Source organism: Saimiri boliviensis, chromosome 14 (assembly GCF_048565385.1).
Source record: "Saimiri boliviensis isolate mSaiBol1 chromosome 14, mSaiBol1.pri, whole genome shotgun sequence".
Lineage (NCBI taxonomy): Eukaryota > Metazoa > Chordata > Mammalia > Primates > Cebidae > Saimiri > Saimiri boliviensis.
This window is the reverse complement of record NC_133462.1, coordinates 16511677-16529410: the sequence shown is the minus strand read 5'-3', so window position 1 is coordinate 16529410 and position 17734 is coordinate 16511677. Positions and strand designations below refer to the sequence as shown.

Sequence of the window (17734 nt, the reverse complement as noted above, 5' to 3'; positions counted from 1 at the left end):
GGTCTGCTGAAACCTTACCCCATGGAAAAGCTAGAAGACTATTTCTTTCTTTTTTTTTTTTTTTTTTTTTTTTTTTTTGAGACGGAGTTTCGCTCTTGTTACCCAGGCTGGAGTGCAATGGCACGATCTCGGCTCACTGCAACCTCCACCTCCTGGGTTCAAGCAATTCTCCTGCCTCAGCCTCCTGAGTAGCTGGGATTATAGGCACGTGCCACCATGCCCAGCTAATGTTTTGTATTTTTAGTAGAGACGGGGTTTCACCATGTTCACCAGGATGGTCTCGATCTCTTGACCTCGTGATCCACCTGCCTTGGCCTCCCAAAGTGCTGGGATTACAGGCTTGAGCCACCGCGCCTGGCCTGCTGGAAGACTATTTCTTTTTTTTTTTTTTTTTTTTTTGAGACGGAGTTTCACTCTCGTTACCCAGGCTAGAGTGCAATGGCGCGATCTCGGCTCACTGCAACCTCTGCCTCCTGGGTTCAGGCAATTCTCCTGCCTCAGCCTCCCGAGTAGTTGGGATTACAGGCACGCGCCACCACGCCCAGCTAATTTTTTGTATTTTTAGTAGAGACGGGGTTTCACCATGTTGACCAGGATGGTCTCGATCTCTCGACCTCGTGATCCACCCGCCTCGGCCTCCCAAAGTGCTGGGATTACAGGCTTGAGCCACCGCGCCCGGCCTAGAAGACTATTTCTTGAAGTGAGGTCCAAAAGGACAAAGTGGGAAAAAGGAACATTTCCCATTGATTACAAAGGGCTAAGCTCCTTAATATATAAAGAGCTAATACATAAATAAGAAAAAGACCAACCACCCAACAAAAAAATATACAGACAATATAGACAATTCAGAATAAGAAACTCACAAGTTAAACACCCTGAGGTGCTAAATTTTCGACTGCTCAGACTGGTATAGATCCAAAATTTTGAAAACACAAGGCCACGAGGACACTCTCAGACATCACCTAATGGAAACGTTGCAAAACTACAAACGCATTTTCCCGGTGCCTCAGCAATCCTTCATCCAAGCAGTTGTCAGACAGGTCTACCCTGTGCACACATCAAACGAGACAGACACAGCTATTTCACCGAAGCATCGCTTATCATGAGCGAAAGGCTGGAAACAACCCCAGTCATCACTAATAAAGAATGCCTAAATAAACACACTTGGGACACACATGTCCAACTGTTCAAACAGAAAAAAAAACAAAACATGAAACAAAGCGGCTGCATCTTTCCATACATCAAGGCAAATTCTCCAAGGTACACTAAGGGAAAAAGCCAATCCAGGAGAGTGTACAATGCTACCTTTTGTATAAAAAGAAAAAAAAAAAAACAAGGGCAGCAAGGCACAAAGGTCTCCCTCTGTTCTTCCAGGGCACCTAAGAACAGTGATTAACTGGAGGGTGGGGTGAGGGGGTGAACGGAAAGGGCAGGGAGGGGAAGCTCCCAGTAGACACCTCCTTACACTGTTTCATTTTTGAAATGGGTAGGTCTTTATCATCTCTTCTGATTACTAAATTGATCATTTTTAAAATGACTCTCTGGACCACCTGCCTCAAAATCAATAGAGATTCTCATTAAGAATGTAGCTCTTCCTGGGCAGGGTGGCTCACACCCGTAATCCCAGCACTTTGGTGGCCAAGGTAGGCAGATCACTTGAGGCCAGGAGTTCAAGACCAACCAACCTGGCCGACATGGTAAAACCCCATCTCTGCTAAAAATACAAAAATTAGCTGGGCATGGTGGCACATGCCTGTAATCCCAGCTACTGGAGAGGCTGAGGGAGGACAATCAGTTGAACCCGGGAGGTGGAGGTTGCAGTGAGCTGAGATCACACCACTGCACTCTAGCCTAGGCAACAGAGCGAGATTCTGTCTCAAAAAGAAAACCAGGCGCTGGGCGTGGTGGCTCACGCCTGTAATCCCAGCACTTTGGGAGGCTGAGGCAGGCGGATCACCTGAGGTCAGGAGTTCAAGACCAGCCAGACCAATATGCTGAAACCCCGTCTTTAAAAAAAAAAAAAAGAAAGCCAGGCATGGTGGCTCACGCCTGTAATCCCAGCACTTTCAGAGGCTGAGACAGGCAGATCACCTGTGTTCAGGAGTTCCAGACCAGCCTCATATGGTGAAACCCCATTTCTACTAGAAACACAAAAAATTGGCCAGGCGCAGTGGCTCACACCTGTAATCATAGCACTCTGGGAGGCCAAGGTGGGTCGATTACCTGAGGTCAGGAGTTCAAGACCAGCCTGGCCATCATGGTGAAACCCCATCTTAAAAATAAATAAATAGGCCGGGCGCGGTGGCTCAAGCCTGTAATCCCAGCACTTTGGGAGGCCGAGGCGGGTGGATCACGAGCTCAAGAGATCGAGACCATCCTGGTCAACATGGTGAAACCCCGTCTCTACTAAAAATACAAAAAATTAGCTGGGCATGGTGGCGCGTGCCTGTAATCCCAGCTACTCAGGAGGCTGAGGCAGGAGAATTGCCTGAACCCAGGAGGCGGAGGTTGCGGTGAGCCGAGATCGCGCCATTGCACTCCAGCCTGGGTAACGAGAGCGAAACTCCATCTCATTAAAAAAAAAAAATAAATAAATAAATAAATAAATAAATAAATAAATAAATAAAAATTTTAAAAAAAAAGAACGTAGGTCCTTGACCCTGGGCAGATCTTAGGGCGAGACCCAGTGGTCTAGACTGTTCACATGCTCTGCCTGTGATTCCAACATACCCTCAAGTCTGAGGACAGTGTGGGATCTTCAGAGTAAGAACTCCAGCTCTTCTCAGCCCCAGCTGAGAAGACCCCCACACCGACAGGAGTGGACTCGAAACCCCTATGTAGGGTCCCAGGGAAAATCTCTCCATCTGTGTATGTACCCCTTCTCTTCACACCAGGCTTGGTCCCTCTCAATGGCGGCCACACAGAGGCCCAGACCCACCTCTCATCTGGAGAATCCACATGGAAGGTCCTCTCAATGACTGTGGTCCACTGCAGGCAGCGTATGACGAAGGTGTTGGGCCTCGGCCTCTCAGTCTTCATCAGCTGGCATTCTGCAGGCAGACGGAACAGAGAGGAGGGGGCTGAGGGGACAGCCTTGCCAGCCTGCAGCCCACAGTGCCTGAGCCACCTCCCACATGCCCAGCCCCATGCCAGATGGTGCTGGGGACACACTTTAGGGACTGAGACAGCCCTGGTCCTCCTCTCACACGGCTCAGGGTCTAGTGTGTGTGTGGAAGGGGAGGAGCCCACCAGAGTGTGACGGCTCCAGAAGACAGGGCCGTGATGGGGACAAGCCCAGAGGTGTCAGAAGCTCAGAGGCAGCATCCAACCCAGCCTGGGGGCGGGGAAGGGGGTTCCTCAGAGGAAGCAGCTTCTCTGAACTAAGCCCTGAAGGCAAAGGGAACTTAGAGGGTACCTGAAGAACAGAGGTGAGAGGTGAGAGGGGGTGTGACATACTCAGGGGGTGGCCAATTCTGCTCCAAAGGTGAGGAGGGGCAAGTGAGAGACCAGCCTGGAGAGGTGGGCTGCGGCCAGCCGGGCAGGGCTTTGGAGGCTATAGGGAAGAATCTGGACTTTGTCCTCAGGGCAGCAGGGAGCCACCGAAGGCTTTAGATAGGGAAGGGACACAAACAGACTGAGACTGAGCCCTCTGGCTGCCATGTAGAGGGTGAGACTGGAGGTCAGGAGACCAGGCAGGCAGGGAGTCAGTTAGGGAGGAGGGGGTCACACCAGAGAGGAGCCCTGCAGAGGGGAAGAGAGGGCAGGCCGACGGGCCATGGGGAGAAGGCATTAAGGACAAGGCCCAGGCCTCTGGCCTGCTCTCCCTGACATGGAGACAGGAATAGAAAGCTGGGAGAAGCCTGAAGGTGAGGTTGGGACGTGGCATGAGGGACCTAGAGGACACCTGGGGAGACGTGTCCAAGGAGCAGCCTGGGACAGGCTGGGAGTTTCCAGTGAGACGCTGGGGCTCGGAACAGAAGTGTCGGAGTCACCAGCACACGTGGAGAGCAACCAGGAAAAGGCCTCACGCAGAGCAGCATGGGATGGGGGCTGGGTTTCAGAGAATGACAGGAGAGACAGTGGTCTGGGCTAAGGCACTGGCAGGGGAGATGGGGGTGACTCTGTAATGTTCTTAGCTGGCAGAACAACAGGAAATGGTGACCCATCAGGTCAGCAAGGAAGGAAGAAGGCAGAAGGGGGCAGGGGTGCGGACAGGACCACATTCTCCAAGGCTCAGTCAAGGGCTTGGGGCTTCTGAAACTTCACTGCCCGGGTCTGGCTGGAAGGCATCCCTTTGGGTAACACGGAGACGGGCAGAGGAAACAAGGCCACTCCTGTGACTGGCTGAGTGGGAAGCTGCAACCCCTTTATGTCTGAGGGACAGAGGATGGAGGCTGTTACCAAAGCACAGGACAGAAAGCACCTGCCAGCAGCTGGGACCATGAGGCCTGGCCAACAGAAGCTGGAGCCACAAGGAGGTGATGCGTGGAGCTGGGTGTGGGCAAGCGTCCTGACTTCTCCCTCCCTCCCACTCGGCATCTCCCCTCAGGACAGCCCCGCCTGGCCAGCTAACAAGGAGGGAGCAGGAGAAGGGCAGAAACGGACCCAAGGGCAAGCAGGCCCAGGAGAGGTCCACGGCTCAGTGACCAACGTCCCATGAGCCCCCACGACCTGCCAGCCATCCTGTGAGCACCAGAACACTGGCTTACTCGTCCCAAGACACACCTGCTACAGAGAAGTTGTTTAAGGGGGGCAGGGTCTGATCAGGGGCCTCGGGCCTCTCCTTGTACCCAATGAAGGAGCCATCACTCTTCAGCAGGAAGTACCGTGGCCTCCAGGTCTTGATGTATTCACCTGAAATGAGGCAGGAGGGGTGAGAGAGGTTAGCACAAGGTTGAGGGATGTCCCAAGTGGGTGGCAGGAGGTCTAGTATGATGGTGACTCACAAAGAGTGCCAAGGGGTGCCAGGTGCGGGGGCAGGGGACACACGAGAATGCCTCTTCCGGAGGAGCCCTCCAGGTGGCCCCTGCTGATGCAGACTGGGGTGCTGGGCTGAGCCCCAGTGATCCACAGGTCATGCCTGCCAGGAAGGCGCCAGCGGCAGTGCCCTGGGGCACCAGTTGCCTCAGCATGTGGCCTAGTCCCAGGGGAGGCCCAGGCTTCCAAACACACATGCCCTGTGGCCCTGTAAGGCCAAATCCCATGGGCTGGTATTCACCAATACAGCTGTGCAGGTAGATCAAATGCCAAAACAACTGTGCCAGGTGGGGTAGTGCTGCCGCCACACCCTCCCAGCACCCTTGACTCCTTTCAACTGTTCTCACCATGAAAATCCAAGCACCCTACATACTCACACACACACACAGATACACAGACACAGACACACACACACACACACAAACCCACTCCTCAGAGAGCTGCTAAGGATTAAAAGGAGATGGTGAAACATATCCACACAAAAACTTAACACACAAATGTCTGCAGCAGCATTATCCATAGTATCCATCAAGTGGAAGCAACCCTAATGTCCATCAACAATGAACTGTATACTTTAAATGGAAGAATCATGTAGTGCATCAATTTTACCTCGACATGTCTATAAAAGGCCAGCACAGAGGCTCCCGCCTGTAAAATCCTAGCACTTTGGGAAGCCGGGACAGGCTTACATCAGGGAGTTTGAGACCAGCCTGGGCAACATAGTGAGACACAGTCTCCACAAAAAAATTTCTTTAATTAGCCAGGAGGGGGCTGGCATATGCCTGAATTCCAAGCTTCTCAGGAGGCTGAAATGGGAGGATCATCTGAGCCCAAGAAACTGAAGCTACGATGGTGCCCCTGCAGTCCAGCCTGGTGACAGAGCAAAACTCTCTTTTTAAAAAAAAAAAAAAAAAAAAAAAAAAAGGCATTTACAACAGCCTCCAAAAAAATACTTAACCAAGGAGGTGAAGGGCTTTTGCATGTATAAAGATCTCTAATTTTTCAAACAGTGTTTTGTTTGAGGAAATTAGAGATCTATAAACATGCAAAGACATCCTATGTTCAAGGATTAGAAGACAATACCATTAAGATGGCAGTACTACCCAAAGCAATTTACAGATTTAATGTAAACCCTATCAAAATTCCAACAGCCTTTCTCTTTTTTCAGAAATAGAAAAGCCAATCCTCACATTCACATGGAATTTCAAGAGGCCCTAAATAGCCCAAATAGTATTGAAAAAGAAGAATAAAGTTTAAAAGACTCAATACTTTCCAATTTCAAATTTTACTATACAAAGCTACAGTAATCAAAACAGTGCGGTAATCAAAACAGTGCAGTATAAGGACAGACATAGAGACCAATTGGATAGAATTCAGAGCCAAAAAATAAACCCAAATATCTACATTCATTTGATTTTCAACACAGGTGCCAAGGTCATTCAATGGCTAAAGAATAGTTTCTTCAAAGAGATCATGTTTTTTCAAAACAAAACAAAACAAAAAACCTTGAAGAAAAAATATCCTTACCATCTTTGTTAAATACTGTTACTTGCAGAGCAGGGAACAGTGCCCCATAGGCAATATGCCCAGAGCAGCCTATCCTCACAATCTTATCCCTATTTTACAGATGAGGAAACTGAGGCAACTGGATATCCACATTCAAAAGAATGGAGTCAGACCCCTATTTCATACTACATACCACATATAAAAACCAATTCAAAATGAATTCACCTGAATATAAGAGCTAAAACTACAAAATCCTGTAACAATACATAGGAGTGAAATCTCATCACTTTTAATTTGGCAATGAATTCTTAAATGCCACCAAATGCACAAGCAACAAAAAGAAAAAAAGTAAAGTGAACACATCAAAATTAAAAACCTTTGTGCATGAAGGACATTGTCAAGAAAGTAAAAAACCTACAGAATGGGTGGAAATACTTGAAAATCTGATAAGGGTCTATTAACTCGAACACATCAAGAACTCTTACAAATGCAACAACAAAAAGACAAATAGGCTGACTTTAAAATGGGCAAAGGACTCAAATAGACATTTCTCCAAAGATACACAAATGGTCAAGAGAAACATGAAAAGATGCTCAGCATCATGAGTCATCCCGAAAACATAAATCCAAACCACAATGAGGGCCGGGCGCAGTGGCCCATGCCTGTAATCCCAGCACTTTGGGAGGCTGAGGTGGGTGGATCACTTGAGGTCAGGAGTTCAAGACCAGCCTGGCCAACATGGTGAAACCCCCTCTCTACTGAAAATGCAAAAATTAGTCGGACTTGATAGCACATGCCTGTAGTCCCGCTGCTTGGGAGGCTGAGGCCTGAGAATCTTTTGAACCCGGGAGGCAGAAGTTGTAGTGAGCCAAGATGGCACCACTGCACTCCAGAGTGGGAAACAGAGCAAGACTCTGTCTCTAAAAAACCACAGACAGACAGACACACACACACACACACACACACACACACACACACACACACAGAACTACGAGTTTACACACCCTAAAATGGCTGTAATAAAAAAAACAAGTGTTGGCAAGGATATAAATTGTCACCCTCAATGCACTGCTGGTGGGAATGTAAATGGTGCAGCTGCTTCTTCAAAAAGTTAAATATAGAATATATCACCCCACCGTCCATCAACAGATGAACAGACAATAAAATGTGATACATCTACAACAGAGATTACTCATCACAAGAAGAAATGACATGGCCAGGCACGGTGGCTCACACCTATAATCTCAGCACTTTGAGAGGCCAAGATGGGCGGATTGATTGCCTGAGCTCAGGAGTTTGAGACCAGCCTGGGCAACATGGCAAAACCCCGTCTCTACCAAAATACAAAAAAAAAAAAAAAAAAAACAGCCGGGCATGGCGGTGGGTGCCTGTAGTCCTAGCTATGCAGGAGGCTGAGGCACAAGAATTGCTTGAACCCAGGAGGCAGAGGTTGCAGTGAGCCAAGACCACGCCACTGCACTCCAGCCTGGGCAACAAAGTGAAACTCTGTCTCGAAAAGAAAAGGAAAGAAAAGAAATGACATACTGATACATGCTGCAACATAGAGGAACCTCAAAAACATTAAGCTTAGCGGAGTGTGGTGGCACCCACCTATAGTCCCAGCTACTCTAGAGGCTGAGGTAGGAGAAGCACTTGAGACCAGGAGGTTGTGGCTGCAGTGAGCCATAAGCCAAGGTCCCACCACTGCACCGGAGCCTGGGCGATAGTGCAAGACCCTGTCTCAAAACACCATGTTGCTAAGTGAAAGAAGCCAGTCACAGAAGGCCACATATTGAATGACTCCATTTACATGAAATGTCCAGAGTACATAAATTCATAGAGACAGAAAATAAACTGGTGGTTAGCAGATGCTGGGAAGATGGGGATGCTATGAATTGAATTGTCCCCCAAAGTTCATGTGCTGGAAACTTGATCCCAAAGCCTCATCGGAGGTGTCTGGGACAAGGGAGCAACCACCCTCATGAATGGATTAATGACATCATTGCAGAGTGGGTTCGTTATAAAAGGAGGAGTTCAGCCAGGTGTGGTGGCTCACACCTGTAATCCCAGCACTTTGGGAGGCCAAGCCGGATAGATCACCTGAGGTCAGGAATTCGAGACCAGCCTGGCCTACATGGTGAAACCCCATCTCTACAAAAATTAGCCAGGTGTGGGCCGGGCGCGGTGGCTCAAGCCTGTAATCCCAGCACTTTGGGAGGCCGAGGAGGGTGGATCACGAGGTCAAGAGATCGAGACCATCCTGGTCAACATGGTGAAACCCCGTCTCTACTAAAAATACAAAAAAGTAGCTGGGCATGGTGGCACATGCCTGTAATCCCAGCTACTCAGGAGGCTGAGGCAGGAGAATTGCCTGAACCCAGGAGGTAGAGGTTGCGGTAAGCCGAGATCGCGCCATTGCACTCCAGCCTGGGTAACAAGAGCGAAACTCCCATCTCAAAAAAAAAAAAAAGAAAAAAAAAATTAGCCAGGTGTGGTGGCACCTGCCTGTAATCCCAGCTACTCAGGAGGCTGAAGCAGAACTCCTCAAACCCAGCAGGCGGAGGTTGCAGTGAGCCAAGATCGCGCCATTGCACTCCAGCCTGGGAGACAAGGGTAAAACTCTGTCTAAAAAAAAGGGTAAGTTCAGCCCTGTCTTGCTCTCTCTCACCCTTCCCCTTTCCGCCATGAGATGTGCAACAAGAAGATGCCAGCCCTGAATCTCGGACTTCCCTACCTCCAGAACTGTGAGAAGGTTCTGTTCATTATAAATTACCCAGTCTCGGGTAATGTGTTATAACAGCACAGAATGAACTAAGACATAGGGTACAAAAACTGACTGCTTAATGGGTACAAAGTTTTATTTTGGGGTAATGAAAACATTTTGAAACTAGAGGTAGTGGTTATACAACACTGTGATATACTCAAGGCCAATGAATCATATACTTCAAAATGGTTAATCTTACATTATGTAAATTTCATCTCCTTTTATTTAAAAAAAAGATAAATACTAAAAACAACCTTATCTGTGTTACTGGAGGTTGGGAGAGTGGTTCCTGCTTGGGAAAGGCACAAGAGTTTCTGGGGACTGTCTCATTCTATTTCTTGAACTGTACACTGGGATTGGGGTGACTTTATTATTTAGGCATTTATCTGTGGCCTTTCATAATTTGGTAACAAGCTAAGAAAATAAACCTAAAGGCCAGACACACTGGCTCATGCCTGTAATCTCAGCACTTTGGGAGACCAAGACAGGAAAATCACTTGAGGCTAGGAGTTTGAGACCCGCCTGGGCAATATAGCAAGACCCCATCTCGATGGGAAAAAAAAAAACAGGTAGAAGAAAAAATATTCTCACAATTGTAGTCCCATTTTGCAAATGAAGAAACTGAGTCACAGAGAGGTCCTATTACTTTGCGCAAGCTTCCCAGTTGTTACCCAGGAAAACTAGGATTGAAGAAAACAGCCCACATCTTGACTACTGTACTGTCTGTCTCTAAACTGGCAGATGGGGCCTAACAGAGGGCAGATGCTCTGCTAGTGGTGGTGTGCTACAGCTGTGTCAGAAGTGGGACCAGCACATGAGTGACTCTGATTCAACATACCATCACTACGCTCTAGGCCTTAAGCAGTTTGCTGGGTGAGAGGCAGCACGTGGGCCAGGCCTCGAGAGCACTGGTTCAGGTGTCAGAGGGACTGAGTCCGACCTCAGTTGTCCTCACTCCTTGCTGAAACCTCAAACAAGTCACTCTTCCTACTGAGCCTCAGCCTTCCAGTCTCTAAGGTGGCACGTGCCCCACAGGGCACCTATGAAAATTCAACATCAGGCTTGCCTAGAGCAGAGCCCAGTGTTTGACACACAGAAGTACTTAGTAAACCAGCACTGTTATTATTTTAACTACCAAGGGTGGGAGTCGGGTGGCAGAGGTGCCAAAACAGCAGTAGCCAGCAGGGCCCACCTTGCCTCGCCCACTTCTGCCAGCTGTTACTCAGAAAGATGGGCACTGGGACAACCCAGGAGTGCAGGTGTGCACATGTGTGTGTATAGACAGGTGTGTCAGAGCTGGGCTATCCCAGATGACAGGGGCAGGCCTGTAGCTGGGTCATCTGGCCCTCTGTAGAATGAATGGGGACACTGAAGGCCTAAGAGGGGCCAAGACTCATTTGACCAGGGAGAAACTCCTCCCTTCCAACAGTTCTGCACCCATCCCAAGGCTCTCACGGTCCAAACTAGTGAGCCACAGCCTCCCAAAGTGCAGGCAAAGGTACAGGAGCCCATGACCCCACGTATACCCCAGCACATCGTCCATACACAATGCCAATCACTGATTCAACCATCATCTACTGAGTGTCTAGTGTATGCTCACCACTTATAGACGTATTGGGGATACCACCATGAAGAAGCCACACGAAAATGCCTGCCCTTGTGGAGCTGACAACATCAGAGGCCTGGCTTGTTAACCCATTTTACGGATGTGAAACCAAGGCCCAGAAAGTTGACACGGCTCACCCGCAGTTGCACCAAGAGGAAGCAGCAGAACCAGGGTTAGAACCTTGATATCTCCCAAGGCTCAGGAAGCTCCATCAACAACCCCAAACTCCAGGCTCAGGCTGGGGGACTAGGCCAAGGGGCCTTGAAAGCCATCTCTGTCCAGAAAGAACAGCAGGACGTGGGTCTCCTCTGCTTAGTCGGGGGTAGGGGGAGGCTGTCCCAGGGAGGGGCCTCCACCCCTCACTGATGCTGCGTCTGCAGGCTGGAACAGTGCAGGAACCCAGGCTCTTCCCAACACCTACAGCACGAGCGCCATCAGCCTCCTGACTCTCTTCGAACAAGCCCGGTTACCCACTCAGAACTCACTGGCTGTCCCCTCTGACATAACCATGGGGCTCACTCCCCAACTTTCTTCAAGCCTTTGTTCAGATGCCCCCTTCTCAGCGAAGCCCCCTCTGGCCGTCCCGCCTGCCTCATGCCCTCCATCCCTCTCACGTTGCTTGATTTTCTCCATGGCTCACACCACTGCAGTACACACCTGTCTGCCTGCGAGCTGTCTGCCTCCCCGTCAGCACCCAAGATACCAGTACGAGGATGGGATGTCCGCCCATCTGGCTCACTGCTGGACCCCAGGACCTAGAACAGGGCCTGGCCCACAGGCGCTGCTCAGCACGTTTGCTGAATGAATGCAAGCGTACACAGGGCAGCCACCCCCACACCTGGGACCCTTCCTCCCAGCGGGAGGCCAACGGAAACCAGCCTGGGACAAAGCCACCTCTCAGCATGTGGCACTTCTCCCCATGTGCCTCCCAGTCTTGCTTGGCAGCCACCTGGGGACAAGCAGCCCTGGGGTCAAAAATGGTCTCTTCCCTGTCCTAACTTCACGAAAAGGGAACCTCAACTGCCCACTAGTACAAATGGATCAAGCCACGCAGCAGCTCACGCCATCGCGAGGCTGCTCTCACCTGGAGCGCCAAAGCCAAGCCCTTTCCGTGGCGCGCAGGCCCGACACGGCTGGCCCCGTGCTACTCCTCTGCTCGCCTCCCGAGCTCCCCTGAACGCACACTGCCCCAGCCACGCTGTCACCGGCACACACCAGGCACACCCCCCACCTCAGGGCCTCTGGGCTTGTGTCCTCCTCCCTGGGACACCCTTGCCCTTGCCTCCTCCAGGCTTCAGGCCTCTTCCCACTACCGCCTCCTCAGGGCAGCCTCTCGACGCCCCCTCTCTCCAGCCACTGGCCCTCACAGTTCCTGATTTTCACCCCAGCACTTGCCACCCCGACATTCCGTGTCTGCTTCTTTACCGTCTGCCCCGCCCACACTGGAATGTAAGCTCCATCAGGGCACCACTGTGTCCCGGAGCCCAGGGCTACCTGGCACACAACACACATCAGTGAATACTGCCTCACTGTGTTCGTTTAGTCACGTGACTTTCCCTTTATAGATGTTTCTGCATCTACAAAATGGGGCTATGAATGAGATCACTCATGCACAGGTAGATCCCTGCTCTGCTGCCCAGGCGACCGCTGAAGGAGTCCATGACACGAGTCGGAAGCAGCTGTGGGTCTGGGGCTGCAGCACGCTGGCTCCTCAGGCTGGTACGACCCTACGCCTCTGGCACAGCTTCCAGGAGGAGCCAGGGTGGGAGAAGGATGCAATCCAGCGGGCAGAAGCGGCCCCTTACCGCGCTTGTGGAGCCAGCCTTCTTTGATGACAGACACCTCGTTCATGGTGGCAGCGTGGCACGCTGTCACCTAGCTCGGGACAGCTCAGGGCAGCAGGACATGCAGGAGGCGCCGTAGACAGGGCACAGTCTGCAAGACAAGAGAGGAAGTGGTCAGGGAGGGAGGGGATTCCACACCAGCCCTTTCCCTGAGGACACCAGGCTCTGAGACCCTGTGGCTGCTCTGCCCACTCAGCAAAGGGTAGGGCCAGCAAGGGTGGCATGGAGCCCTGTTCTCAAGGACCCATTCTGAGCAGAGAGATGTGGCCATGTCCCCAGGGACCCTAATCTAGGGGAAGCAGAGTTCCCTAGCCTGAGTGCAGGCCAGACCCCAAACTCCAGATACCCATGCTAGGTGGAGGCAGCCCCTCCACCCACAGTCACTCCTGACAGAGCGAGCATCAAGGTAGCTGTGCTGTGACCCCCACGTCACTCCCATGGACCAACAATGAAACGATCAGGACGAATCAGACAACCCAGGGCACCTGAGGCAGAATGCAGAACCACCAGCATCTGCCGGCACCCCCATTTTACACACACACACACACACACACACACACACACACACACACACACAGAGGCACTCCTCTCTCTCTCTCTCTCTCTCTCTCTCTCTTCCCCCACTTCTTTCCAAACCAGGAAGCCACCAACCTGCCACCTTTAACAAACCAGCCACACTTGCGTTTCCCCATGCCATCCCACGCCACTTCCCGAGCCTCCGCGGCCTCCCTCCCTTTGACAGATGACAGAGAAAACACAGGTCTCAGACACTCCAGGATCTTGAACAAGAAAGCAACCTACTGCTTATGCCCAGTCTGGACAGGCCTGGAAGCAAGTTCCGGGGGCTTGACCAAGGCCCTGGTCCCTGCCCCAGGACTTCCACTTCTGTCCTCAGGGACCAGCAACCGACAGACTGACAGACGCCGAGGCCGCTGCTTCGTCTCAGGTTCCCGGAGCGGAGGGGAGGAGGGCGTGAGGCGGCCGCCAGCTGGGCCCCTACCTGGAGCCTGGGGCCTGGCCAGGATCCACGGAGCCCAAGGCGCCTTTGCCTTTTCCAGCCTGGGGTTATTTGCGGACAGCAGGTCAGGAGCTACGGTGGCCCCCAGAGAAGTAGCAGCTGGCTCTAGGGACACCGTGGGCATCAGCTTTCTCTCGTGCCCCAGGGGAGCTGGTGGGCCGGACACGCTACTGCCTGGCATGTGACAGTGGCATGCTGCCCAGGCCCCGGGCAGAAGGAAGGGAGGTAAGTGGGAGGAAGCGGGAGGAAACAGAAGATGGACGATGACAGGGAAGTAAACAAGAGGATGAGGGTCACATTCTGGACTCCAAGCTGCAAAGCCAACGCCCCGCACCCCACAACCCATACACAGAGGACTGCCAGACTCTCAATCCTCAACACCCCACATCTCAGCAGGGCACAGCAGCTCACGCCTGGAATCCTAAGATTTTGGGAGGTCAAGGCGGGAGGATCCCTTGAGCCCAGGAATTTGAGACCTGCCTGGGCAAGACCGTGTCTCACTACGTAATTTTTTCTACAAAAAAGTTTAAAAATTAGCTAGGCATGGTGGTGTGCACCTGTAATGTCAGCTACTTCAGAGGCTGAGGCAGGAGGATCACTGGAACCTGGGAGGTCAAGGCTAAAATGAGCCTGGATTGCACCACTGCACTCCAGCCTGGGTGACAGAATGAGACCCTGTCACAAAAAAAAAAAAAAAAAATGTATATATATATATATATATATATATATGCATTTCTGTATCTCCCACTGTTCCGTGTCAGTCTCTAATGTCACCACCTCTCCCCATCCTGCCCGAAGTCTGGCCTGGCTCTAGTTGGGTCTGCCCCCACCTCTTCCCCGAGTTCCTACGCTCCACTCTTGCTCCTCACCACTCACCCCACATTTAGCAGCCAGAGGGACCCTCAATGCTGAACCTGTCTTTCTCCTGTTCAGAACCCTTTGTGGCTCCCTGGTATTCCAGCAAAAAAGCCAAACTGCTCAGCTTAGGATCCGAGGCCCTTCAGGATGTGGCCTCTGCAGCCCTGTGTTCCAGGTGCATGAGCTGAGACGTGCACCTAGAAAGCTCTCGGGAAAGCCTAAGGAGCATGATGTTGACTACTGCACCTCTCTGCCTCTCCTCCCCACCCTACTCTCTGAGTTACGATTCTGTCACTCAGGCACTTCCCTCTGGCCTCCATCAGGGACAGAGCCTCCTTCTGGGCGTTCTTCTCCCTCTCCCTTGAGGTCTCAGCTCAACTAGTGCCTCCTCCAGGAAGCCTTCCCCACCTCAGAGGCTGCAATGTGTGCTCTTTGTGCACCCCTGGAGCAATCCACCCCACAACTATAAATGCTAATACAGTGGGCCAGCAAAGAGTCTGGTATCTACTGAGCACATGAAGAAAGAAGCCAAGGCTGGGCGTGGTAGCTCACACCTGTAATCCCAGCACTTTGGGAGGCTGAGGCGGGCAGATCACGTGAAGTCAGGAGTTTGAGATCAGCCTAAGCAACATGAAGAAACCCTATCTCTACTAAAAATACAAAATTAGCCAGGAGTGTAGCACATGCCTATATTCCCAGCTACTTGGGAGGCTGAGACAGAAGAATCGCCTGAACCTGGAAGGCGGAGGTTGTGGAGAGCTAAGACTGCGCCACTGTAGTCCAGCCTGGGCAACAAGAGCAAAACTCCACCTCAAAAAATAAAAAAAGAAAAGAAAAGAAAGAAGCCAAGTGTCCCCAACAGACAGACCCCTACCCTAGGACCAGACACAGCCAGACACACTACCAGATGCTCTTCATGCCACCAATCTTTTCTGGGGTGCGTCCTAGGCTCCGGGAGGTGCCAGCAACAGGATGTCACTAAGACACAACCCGGCCTTCATGAGCCTCACAGTCTGGTGGGAGGGTCAGAAAAATACACAGATATGCAAATGACAATGTCAGGTGGTGGGGAGGCGGGAAGAATAGGATGTTAACTTGGTGTGGGGGACTCATGAGCAGACACCCGAATTAAGTGAGGGAGTGAGCTGTGTAGATACACGAGGAAATGCATTTCAGGGAAACAGAAAATGCAAGGACCAGAGGCAGCAGGGGGGACTGGTGAGGGAAAGCCAGGCAGAGGTGGGCAGGGGAGAAAGCTCAGGCCTTCTGGGCTACAGCTAGGACTTAGAGAAGTCCACTCCCTACACAGACCCACACCATACCTTCCCTGACACGAGCTCAGTTCAAAAGACTTCCCAAATGGCTTGGAGGGAGAACTCCGAGTCCAGAGCAAGGGCTGATGTGGAGGGAATAGAACAGGGGCACCCTGTCACATCTCCTGTCCCGCTTGCCCACAGCGCCCCAGGGACATCACCTCTCAGAGCCCTCGTGATGCGGCAGCACCTGGGCTATCGGCAGCACTATAGCACCCACTGTGGGCCCAGGGCTCGGCGAACAGCCAAACACATGGCTGCCATTATTCCAGAGAAGCAAGGGCAGCCAGGTGTGGCCAAGAGTGGGCAGGGTTCCAGAGTCCGAGAGCCACCATCAGCTGGGTGGCCTTGGGCAGGGTGCTGGCGCTCCCATGGAGTCACTCCTGAACACTCCCAACACCCACCAGAGTCGGTGACCATGCCCAGGTGATGACAAAAGCTCAAGAGAAGGGAAGCTGTTTACCTTGGGTCTCCCAGCCGAGCAGCAGTGGAGGCCCTGGCCGCTGCTGGGATCAACAGAGCCGCTTTTTATAATCTCATTTCAGCAACTAAGGAGTCAGCACAGCTGGAGGGAACGCAGGGGGAGGAACTGGAAGATCCCCTGTGTCCCGCCTGGATCCTGCCCTGTCCTCCCACTGAGGGTGGCGCCTCAGCTGAGGTGTCCGTGACGCAGTCCTGGGGTGATGAAATACCAGCCACTGCAGCCAAGAAGATGGCCTGCTCACTGGGGAGCTGCTGACAGAGGACACCCAGGCTGGGGGACAGAGTCTCACCTGTGGGACCCCTGCAGCACACCCCGCAGAGGGGAGGCCCTGTATGACCCTACCCTACTCACTACTGGTGGGGGCTGGGCATGAGTCTTCTGAGGGCCTGGGCCAGAGCTGCAGCTGTTGACTCAAGGCAAGCCACCTGGGAGACAAGGTGAGAAGAGCAAGAGCACCTGACAGGAGAGGATACCCATACAACCAAGAAACACACATCACCTCAGTAGTTACAGGGAAATGCAAATCACAACCACCTACCTGGGACGGCTCAAATTTTAAAAACTGACGAGGCCAAGTGTTGACAAGGACATAGAGAAATCAAAATCCTTATTCACTGTTGGTGGGAGTTGCAAAATGGTTCAACCACTGTGGAAAACGGTTAAGCAGTCAAAATTAAAGCTCAGTATCCAGCTACCCCATGACCTAGCAATGCCTCTCAAGGAAATCAGTGTATGTAATTCCATTCTAGAGTAAGGCTTGTTGTACTAGAATGTTGACAGTGGCAATATTCACAGTAACCCCAAACTGGTAACAGACCAGGAGTCCACCCACAAGAGAATGGATAAAAAACACATCGATCCAGGCCGGGCGCGGTGGCTCAAGCCTGTAATCCCAGCACTTTGGGAGGCCGAGGCGGGTGGATCACGAGGTCAAGAGATCGAGACCAACCTGGTCAACATTGTGAAACCCCGTCTCTACTAAAAATACAAAAAAAATAGCTGGACATGGTGGCGCATGCCTGTAATCCCAGCAACTCAGGAGGCTGAGGCAGGAGAATTGCCTGAACCCAGGAGGCGGAGGTTGCGGTGAGCCGAGATCGTGCCATTGCACTCCAGCCTGGGTAACAAGAGCGAAACTCCGTCTCAAAAAAAAAAAAAAAAAAAAAAAAACACATCGATCCAAAGTAGAACACTACTCAGCAACGAAAAGGACTGAGCTGCTGCTGAATCCAGCAGGGAAGGAGAATGTTACAGACTGAAAGAAGCCAGAGAGAAAGTCATACATCAAAGATGACCCCATTCACAGCAAGTTCAAAACAGGCAAAACAATACTATGTAGGGATGCCTTTCTCGCTTGTAAAACT

General features: G+C 51.6%; 1 protein-coding gene across 5 annotated transcripts in view; it reads right to left on the bottom strand.

The window, feature by feature from the left end:
• Nucleotides 1-17734, bottom strand: part of AKT2 (AKT serine/threonine kinase 2) — a 55947-nt gene that overhangs the window by 20337 nt on the left and 17876 nt on the right. For 3 of the 5 annotated variants that reach the window (XM_003943160.3, XM_010331005.3, XM_039466596.2), the window contains exons 2-4: nucleotides 12659-12788; nucleotides 4726-4854; nucleotides 2939-3050 (exon numbers count right to left, since the gene is read on the bottom strand). In XM_003943160.3, coding sequence (XP_003943209.1) covers nucleotides 2939-3050; nucleotides 4726-4854; nucleotides 12659-12704 — 287 coding nt within the window. In that variant the 5' untranslated portion in view covers nucleotides 12705-12788. Of the gene's footprint in view, nucleotides 1-2938; nucleotides 3051-4725; nucleotides 4855-12658; nucleotides 12789-13498; nucleotides 13682-16908; nucleotides 17438-17734 lie in introns of those variants that run through there. The other 2 variants (XM_039466598.2, XM_039466597.2) reach the window with 2 other exon arrangements.